Source organism: Triticum aestivum, chromosome 3B (assembly GCF_018294505.1).
Source record: "Triticum aestivum cultivar Chinese Spring chromosome 3B, IWGSC CS RefSeq v2.1, whole genome shotgun sequence".
NCBI lineage: Eukaryota > Viridiplantae > Streptophyta > Magnoliopsida > Poales > Poaceae > Triticum > Triticum aestivum.
This window is the reverse complement of record NC_057801.1, coordinates 38,462,792-38,472,435: the sequence shown is the minus strand read 5'-3', so window position 1 is coordinate 38,472,435 and position 9,644 is coordinate 38,462,792. Positions and strand designations below refer to the sequence as shown.

Below are 9,644 nucleotides of genomic sequence, written 5' to 3'. Positions count from 1 at the left end.
CCAACGGGGGGACAGACGGAGCTGGGCAGTGGTCGCCGGTGAAGTAGTGTACGCGTGAAGGAAAAACACGGCGCCATTTCCTGTAGTGGATACCACCTGCCGAGCAGAGGACCAAGTAAGCATCCTCCTTCGGCTTCCGCGATTGATCTGCTCGCTACGAATTGGCATCTAATTAGTCACAATTTTAGATAGATATACACTTATATCCAAATTCTAAAATTTTAGGTCCGCAATTGGAGTCCCAGTCGCATTTATTGAATTTTGGGGGGATTTATACTCTATGAGGTCTTGCTAGTTGTGTCCCATTTTTTTAGAAATAACTGCCTGCCTTTGGCATAAGATCGAATCCTTTTATCTGTTCGAACTTGTAAGGTGGGACACAAAACAAATAGGAGGCTTCAGTTACCACCTGGTGACAGGCAAGTTGTATAACCTTGGTATGCGCTAGTACAAATATGACATGCATTTAGGTGCCTGTCGGATAAAATAATTGATTGCCATTGACATCTCCATATGCAGGCTAATTTTTGTTTCTTGCAGAACTATAATGCGAACCTGTGATGACATCATAGTTTTAAATAGCGCGCTAAGCCTGTTAGCGGCGGACCTTTTCTAAATGCTATAGCGTGCTATAGCGAAGCTATAGCGAGCTATTTAAAATGTTTGTTCATTTGTTTGGATCAAAGTCACTTAGCGCAAGACCTTCTGTAAATGTTATAGCGTGCTATAGCGGAGCTATAGCGGGCTATTTAAAACAGTGGATGACATTGCTGTGAGTTTTATCAACAATGGTTTTATGATAACCGGCTATGGAAGTTTGTTGTCGCCACTCCTAATGCAAGACGAATTCAAAGGTATGACATTGTGCCTCTTCTATTCGGCACGCCCTTCCCAACTACCAACCTGAAAAAACCATAATGTCTTAGTCAATATAACCCCCATCTATTAATGCAGTGATTATTTCCTTACATGGACAATGCTTTTCCGTAATGGAACTTCAGTTCAACAAGACATTTATTGGAGTTTTATTTATAATCAGCAGAGAAGCATGCTTTACAGATAGAGCCACCCTTTACTCTAGGTCATTCGGACACAACAAATGGAATAAGTGTCTGTTGCAAATAAACTAACACTTTTGATTTCACCACCGTTAGATCCCCATAACATGGCCCTTCTCTATAATGTTAAAGCGCTTCTTATTAGGGCTTTTCAAACAAAATTAGAATACTGAGTAATTTAGATTGGACGAATTTCCAATCAATTATGCATTAGCAATTCCTTAATGATTATGATACAATGTCGAACTTAGTTGAGCCTGTTCAATTTCTGAATATACCCTAGTAAGGTTACCTTCTCAAAGAGGTGGAAATTGTTGTGTGTTTCCTGAATTCACAAGCCTTATCTCCTCAGATGTCGTAGAGCTTGCACTTTGTACATTCATATTATGAGCTGCATTTTCGCTGGAATCGGGGATAAGCAAGTAGGTCAAGTTACTAAAACTATTTGAAAAAAAGGAACTTCACGAAAAAAGGAAGACAAATAGATGTAGAAGTATCTTACAGTAGTCCACTGAAGTTCTGCTTTGGTGGCATGGCCATATCATCTAAGCTTCTCTCGAACATTTCTAGAACTTTGGTTATAGTAGGGCGATACACAGGTAATACTTGTATGCACCACAAGCCAATCAAGGTCATCTTTCTTGCAATTTCCTCAATGTCACTTGTAACTTCACATGCCTCTAATCCATCATCTCGAGCAAAGTGATCATAAATCCAATCTGGGAAATACTTTTCGCTTGATTGTTCAGCCACAGATTTCACATTTTTCCTGCCTCCAACCATCTCTAGCAACATCATTCCATAACTATAAACATCTGACTTTGTTGAAACAAGTCCAAAGTTTCGTGAGTGAACTTCTGGAGCAATGAATCCAATTGTTCCTCTAGGACCAATCATTGAAAGCTTGCTCTCCTTGGTACGACAGAGCTTAGCAAGACCGAAGTCGGCAATCTTGGGGCAGTAATATTTGTCTAGAAGGATATTTTGGGGCTTAATGTCAAAATGGATGATCCGTGTATTACAACTATGATGCAAATATTCCAGTCCACGAGCTATCCCGATTGCTATCGCATAGAGCCTCTCCCATCCTAAAATTTCTTTTGGGTTCTCTGAGTAAATGTATCTATCCAGGGAACCATTGCACATGTACTCATATATAAGAGCTCGTTTTGATCCCTCCAAACAAAAGCCAAACAGTCTAACAATATTCACATGAGAGGTCCTGCCAATGCTCATAACCTCATTTACAAACTCCTCCCCATTTCCTTTGCAGTCATGCAAGAATTTCACAGCAACCAGACGACCATCTTGTAGCTTTCCTTCAAAAACTACACCGTAACCACCCTGACCAAGCTTCTTATTGCGAAAAGATGTTATCTTCATTACCTCTGAGTACATGTATCTTTTTGGAGCAAGCGGCCCATATGATACTATCATGGCCTTGTAATGCCTTTCAGTGCTGCTGCTATTCTTTTTCCAGAGGAGAAACCAGTTTCTTTTTCCCCTCATATACCATATCAGCACATAGATACAAGGAAAGAGCAGTGCTGCACCTGCTGATGTCAAACCTGAGATTGAAGCATATGTTATTCTCTTTGTACCCGTAGTTATAACATGGATATTTAGATCTCTATGAACATCAATAATTTTAAATTCAAGTTAACTGCGCAAAACCACAGGTTTGGGGTGAAGATTTCAGATGATTACATATGCTTTTGATTGTTTTTTCAAAAAAAAAAATTTACAGGTTTTGTTCTAATGTTTTACAGGTAAGCAAACAGTTAGGTGCCTATGTGGAGTTGTGGACGCTTGCGTGGAGTTTCTCACACATGGACATAAACCTCACCAGTCAGGTTGCGCTCCTCTCTCTCTAGTCCCTACCTTGTCCCTATCTTCACAGACATCTCTCAATTTGGGATGGAATGCTCTTCTGTACGACCGCTCCACCATTGCGGAGTTCCTCATTGATCCGGAAAACTACGAGTACCCGCTGCCACTGCCCAGGAGGCCACCTCTCTCGGCCATCCCCGAGAAGAACTGTACTCCTCTGCTCTGCACATCCCTCCTCCCCTGCCATGATGTATGCCGCCGTCCCATATCTGATGCCGTTCGTCTAAGAGAGCACTGGGTTGGATGGCCCCAGGAGCTGAGAGGTTGATGATGGTGCTGGTTTTCAAGGCTAACAACAGGTGTTCCTGATTCTCTGACACTCGACTAAGCAAAAATAGGAGAAAGATAAAGACAATATTTTGTTGCTCCAAATTGTATTGTGTTAAGCACAAATTTATAGTCAAAACTTAAACAATAGGTGTCTTAGAAATCACTGTTGAGTAACTACTGAGATTTAAATGATAACATGTGAAAAGATGGTGAAAGTGTTAGCATACCTATTAGTAGTATCTTTGTGCCAGCCCTTTTGTTACCTGGAATATCAAATAATATTTAGTTTAAAAACCAATACCGTCCAATAGTACTATATTTTTTTTTGAATAACAGGCATAGTATAGAATATTTTTGCCAACGAAATACATAAAACAATTTACTACATCACAATACTGTGAAGAGCAGACTGCATATCTGTCTTTTTTAAAATACTAATTTGATAAAAAAAATGCAAGCTATATCCCCACATAATCATGGCGTTTACTGGCTATGTCTTGAAGTCGTTATCATGAACACTGATTCCCAGATTGACACTACTGCCATGGCCGCGCAGCTGTAGAGGAAGGCTCCTGGTTCGTGGTGCTAATTAGTGGCGAACTGCATGATGCCATCCGACAGCTTAAAATTGGTGACTGAAGAAAATGTTTGGGTGGGATATGTCCAGGATCTGCTACTTCCAGGAGTTCTTGAGTGAAGCCTTACCTTGTCACCTACTCCCTCCGTTCCAAAATAAATGACCCAACTTTGTACTAACTTCATAACAAAGTTGGATCATCTATTTTGGAATGGAGGGAGTAGGAAATTAGGAACTACAACGCGGGACCAGAACAGGTGCCAATGCTGAATAATTCCCCACACACTGCAGGCATGCAAGATGATGTTATCCCTTTCTTTACGGTGATGTTATTCTGTTGAGCTAGCTTGCTTGCACTAGAATGAGCAGTCACATGGAGCTGGGCAGAATACCGCGGTTGCAGGGATATTAAACATCTTCTGCCATTTATGGTCAATTTCGAAGGACACAATCGGGTGCACCCTGCAATGGTCAGGACCTAGGAGGGTGTCTTTGTAATTGATTTAGGCATTTGCTGGTGCCTTCAAAATCTCGACGTACTTGGTAAGTCTGTTCCTATTTCTTCTTGCTAGTCCATTTGCGATTTTTCTGGTGCAATAATCAATATACTTAGATTTGAAGGGTGCAACCATGAGTAGGCCAGCATCTGTAATCTCGGGTCCGACCTTGTGGTCATGTTTTCTTCAAATTTGTAGTACTGTCTAATACTCGGTGACTTGAACTTGATTTACGTTGAATAAAATAGTTTTGTGCATCGTGTGATGCAGAGACTGGGGTAATCCCCTTTTCAAAAAATAATATGAGTCAGCCTTCTGCAGCGGCTTGCCTTCACAGCGGTTTTTTCCCGAATGTTTACATTATATAAATTGCCAATACTACCTTTTTGTAAGTAAGGGGTAAGTTGGTTAATTGGTCTCAAGTTATTTAGCAGAGGTGTAACGGTGATAACCAATGGATTTTTTGTGGGGCTTAGCCAACTTCATTTACTGGTTTTGTGGACACTTCAACTTCTCTATCCCCACTAGAGAGAGTCAACATCTAAATGTCTTGATCCATATTTAGTTGGTGCGGTGGTCCATAGTTTTACTTTTCTATACCCGCTAGATAGTCTCTCTCAACATCCAAATTGACTAGTTGAGCAATGAATTTTCAGAAGAAAAATAGCAGTTCAGCGGAACCCAAGGGACAAGGCTTAGACCAATGAAGGTTATGCGATGTGACTGCCGACTGTGGACTTAAGATTGACAAGCTGTGCTAATTGGAGAGCAGCGCCATGGTCCTAAACTTCCCTCAGCATTTTACTTCTAAGAATCAGTATTTCAAGTTTCTTGACATGAGAAATTGCAAAAGAAATGCAAACCATGAGAAATTGCTCTAAGTTTGCCTGTTAAAGATACCGCTCTCAGTCCATACATGAGTTTGTGGTATGAAAAACAATCTGATGAGTGAGCTTACCACTAACAGACGGCTGTTGCCATGTCAGGAGAAAGCCATCGCTGATGAGCTGCCCATAGTCGCTTGCGTTCGCCTCGCCTGACGACGAGCCCAGCACCGGCACGATGGTAGCATGGCACCCTTCCATAGTGTAGATCCCAGTTGCGTTGTAACGGCCTCCCACGCGAACAAACGTGTTGCTCTTGTTCCCGCACCTTAATGTCGTGTGCAGCAGCTCTCTGTCCCGACGTGCCGCAGCAGCTGCTCTGGCCACCGTGCAGTTGTAGAAGACGAGGTTCAGGTTGATGGGGTCGATCCTAAACGGGAGCCCCAGCTTGACGGAGGTGTTCCACATCAGTACTCGGCAACTGCTGGAGGGTTCGAACAATTCCAACTTGCCTAGATCAATGACATGCAAGCTGCGTTCCTCGTAGAAGATGTTGACGATTGCAAAGCCGCGGCCCATGGGTACAGTGCTCCGTAGAACTGGATGAGTGTTGTTAAAGCAAGTTACCTCGAAGTCTGATGAACCACATGGTATTTCAGTCTCCCGGTTAGTGAGCCAGAATGGGTCGGAGATGGTGAGGTTCCCGCATCTCTTTGCTGAGCTAAAGCAGCCTTCCACTTGTTCTTTAGCCGCCACGAGCATCAGTGGCATCCACCAAACCCATGAGAAGGCTAAGAACCAGCAGCCTGGAGGCATGAACATAAGGCTTGGAATTTGTTGCAGTGGAAGATGAAGGAGATAACTTAATCGGAGATCAACTGAGGATGGGATCTGGGGAGATAGAAGTATAAGGAAGAGATGTTGTGGTTCAGACTTCAGAGTAAAGGATATATACGGGGCAGTGGTTGTGAATGGTTGAGCAGTCGCGGTCGGCGCCAATTGATAGGGTAAGGGAAGACCTGGACAAAGTTATGAGTGGGGCAGCAGATCAGCACAAATTTCCTTGGAAAATGCTCATTTTCCAGAGGACTTCCCAGATATATGGAACTTTTGGAAGGGTGACTGTGGATGGTCTCACACTAATTGAGAGATGCATATAGATGCCGTGAGCATTCGGGCAGGTGTGCACGGTCTACACATTTCAAGCCGGAGGTGGGTGAGAATATTTTCAATGTATTGTTTCAAGTTGACACAAATGCGTATTACTCCCTCCGTCCGGAAAACCTTGTCTCTCAAATGGATATATCTATCACCAAGTTAGTGCTAGATACATCCATTAGAGGGACAAGCTTGGGACAAGTTTTTTCAGACGGTGGGAGTAGAAAAAAAAAGGTAGATAGATTGCCGAAGTCCACGGATTTCCCCTTCATTGAAAAAAGAAAACAAAATATTGAAGTTGAAATTCTGTTTCCCCTCTCCTTTTAGCCGGTTTAACTTACGTGTGGGTTGGTGTTAGTTTACACCAAGGTTTTGGTTACCGGTCGAAATTTCAAGATTTCCCATGGTTACCGCATATTCCCGTGCCCCTCGATAAATCCTCATACCGAGCAAAAAATACCATTTTTTGAAATTTTTGAATTTAAACGCTCCATTTGTAGTAAAGTGCGTAGGATCTAATTAATGTCATGAGAGTTGATTCTGACGTGTTCGTAGCAACCTAGTTCCTATTTTGACGGGTCTCTGGTTCGAATGTTCGTTCATTCATTTATTTGAATTCAAAATTCAAATATACAAGTCGTTCGAAATATTCTCGGTATTTCTCGTTATTTCCCGGTAACCGTGGTAACCATGTTTACCCATCCCCCACGGTAAAATTGCCTCATTCGGTAACCAAAACCTTGGTTTACACTGTCTTGTTGTGCACCTGCACTGCTTTCGGAAGGAACCTTTATCTTGACGTGCAATAATACTGCTTTTATTAGAGTAATGGAGTTGTGGATGTTGCCTCCCTTGTTTATCTAAAAATATTCTCACCGGAATCTGGAGGGCATTAATTCTTCTTGATCCTCAGAAATTCAGTTGCATCATGTGACATTCGTTGGTGTAAGGTGAAGGCTAGCTAACTTAATTATCTTAATTACCAAAATCTGCCAATTAGATTATTTTCTATTAGTTCAGAAACTGCGTGTCATCTGCCAATTCGATCAGCGCCTATGACAATCGCCGTCAGCTAGCAAACCAAACGTCACCTAAGCGCAGGTTTGACACAATAATACAAATTATTCGCCTGTTTCGATTTGATTTCCGGATAACCGTGGGAAAAATCTAGATTCTATAGGACTGTACATCAAACGCATTATCATGTGAACTCGTTCCTCGGCCACTCTTCGGAGCAGATGACGACGCCGAATCCGAACAGAGAAGTTGGGTACAGGAGCGATGGACAGATCGTGCGATAACCCTACCTAAACACAGTCAAGTTATGTTGATCTATCAATTCGATCACCGTTTTCGGGAACTTCATCTTTTCATCCGCCAATTCAATCGGCGCCTGTTTAAAAATTAAGTCTATGCAATCAAGGTGCAATACTTTATTTTCACAACAATGAAATTAAACGCTCTGTTTACCTGGATGAGCTGTTGAGTTGGTCACTTGGGTGGTATTGGTAATGGGGCAGAGCTTCCCGTCGGGGCAGACGCACTGGAACGCAAACTGATCGAACCTGCACTCCCCGCCGCTCATCTGTCTGCATCTGTAGCAGTCTCCCAGCGGCGCCGGCAGCTCCAGGAGGAACCCATCTCTGATCAGCTGCGCGTAGTGCATATGAGGCTCCATCCCTCTGCGCACCGGCACGCTCACAGAGATACAGTTTGTGGGAACCCCCTGCGGCAGCGTGCTGCCTTCACTGCTGCCCCAAAGACCGGAAATGTACGCCCCCATCGTGTTGTTGGCACACAGCCGCCGCAGCATGAACCTAGCGGGCACGGTGCAGTTGTAGAAGAACACGAGGCGCTTGTTTGTGGCGCTGATGTTGAACGGGAAGAGGGCGAGGCTGGCCGTCACGTTGAAGTCGGGGACGGGACAGCCGGTGTCGCCGGCGAAGGCTGTCTGCACGGCGGCCACCATGGAGTTGTCCGCGTAGGAGATGTTGTCGACGCGGAACAGGTGCTCCCTGAACGTGTTGCTCAGGTAGGCGGGGCCGGTGCCCGTGTCGCAGGTGAGCTCGAAGGATGGGTAGCCACAGTAGAGTGGCTGCACTCCAGCGAGGGAGAAGGGGTATCTGATGGTCAGGTCCCCGCATGACTCCGGCGTGCAGCTTCCGCTGCTGCCGGTGGCTGTAGTTGGGCGCAGCAAGAAGAAGGCGAGCGGGAGGAGCAGCAGCATGAGCATGGATTTCAACGAGGAAGAGGGAGGCAGTTTGCATCTGCGTGCCGCTCGTGTTGCCATGGCTACGTGCTATACTTCTACGAGCAGCAAAGGAAGCATCTGCCTAACGTGACTCGCAACTGCGATGCCATCTCCATTCTCAAGGTGGAGCATGGAGAAGGGACGCTTGGCTATGCGTGTTCGTCCTTCTGGGCATGGGGAATTCTGGTGCATCTCGGGTCAGATATTCTGGCCATGCATGCATGTTCAACTTTTCTCTAAGACAAAATCCGGATCCGTCAGACTGCTATTCATTATGGCATTTGCGTTTCCTTTTCAAGTCCGTCTAGTTTCTTGGATAGACACTGCTGATAAATCATGTGTCTGCTGTCCCCCGTAGACTTTTCCGTCGAGTTTGCTTGGTCTTGGGAGCGATCAAGAGGCCTTGGCAGCACGTCCCGACTACAAAATGTGCACTGCGCCGATGTTTCTCTTGTTATTGTTTTTCTCTCGAAAAAGAGGATTCCCTTGTTTTAACAGGTCAATATTTGTAAAAGAGTTTCGGTCTAATTAAAGCCTGATCGAATATGTGTAAAAGAGGATTCTTTGTTCAGAATTCAGAGAATACCTGGGAAGTGGGGAACGCATCACCCCTCAACCGTGGGGAAGTGGATCCTCTAACATTAAGGAGGAATGTCACCTAAGCTACAGTGCAATATAGTGCAAAACAAAGAAGGAAAGTCAGGGGCGCTGTAGCAAATATTGTATTTAGCTACTGTAACAGGTTATGTGCGTTATTACTGTTCATGTAAATAAATTTGAAATTAATTTTATTACATCATAATTTTGTTTGTATGTAATTTTTGTAAATGTATACAATAGATTTGTAATTTGCAAATTAAATAAGTCATTCTAGCCTTAATCATATGGATGCGAAGAAGGGAAGTTAGGGAATTGTAACTTAGGTGACTTCTCTTCTTCATGTTAGAGGATCCACTTCCCAACCGTGGATCACTGGATGAGCATCTCTTTACGGATACTAGGAAGATACAGTCAAGCCTAGCATCAGCTGGAAGGCAACTAACTCTTCAGAACAGAAATGACATTTGTGGTACATCATGGAATCCATACGAAATCTGGCTACTGTTATTAATCTATTAA

The 9,644-nt window shown here is 43.7% G+C and overlaps 1 protein-coding gene across 2 annotated transcripts; it reads right to left on the bottom strand.

Moving 5' to 3' along the window:
• Positions 1-391: 391 nt before the first annotated feature.
• LOC123068433 (LEAF RUST 10 DISEASE-RESISTANCE LOCUS RECEPTOR-LIKE PROTEIN KINASE-like 2.4) lies at positions 392-8,704 on the bottom strand. Of its 2 annotated transcripts, none has more exons than XM_044491018.1 (5): positions 7,745-8,704; positions 3,446-3,481; positions 1,561-2,626; positions 1,351-1,460; positions 392-903 (listed from the first exon to the last, which is right to left on the bottom strand). In XM_044491018.1, the coding sequence occupies exons 1-4, from the start codon at positions 8,562-8,564 to the stop codon at positions 1,355-1,357; spliced, it is 2,028 nt and encodes a 675-aa protein (XP_044346953.1). In that variant the 5' UTR covers positions 8,565-8,704; the 3' UTR covers positions 392-903; positions 1,351-1,354. The 2 variants fall into 2 exon arrangements, with proteins under 2 accessions (XP_044346953.1, XP_044346954.1); XM_044491019.1 differs by lacking the exon at positions 7,745-8,704 and adding an exon at positions 5,251-6,201 and having other exon boundaries at positions 424-903.
• Positions 8,705-9,644: the final 940 nt, after the last annotated feature.

Excerpts from the sequence above, each read along its gene's own strand:
- LOC123068433 (XM_044491018.1), bottom strand. The coding sequence starts at position 8,564 with ATGGCAACACGAGCGGCACGCAGATGCAAACTGCCTCCCTCTTCCTCG. Across the intron at positions 3,482-7,744 it reads CAACTCAACAGCTCATCCAG|GTAACAAAAGGGCTGGCACA; the intron begins GTAAACAGAGCG and ends TTGATATTCCAG. Across the intron at positions 1,461-1,560 it reads CAGAACTTCAGTGGACTACT|CGAAAATGCAGCTCATAATA; the intron begins GTAAGATACTTC and ends CCCCGATTCCAG.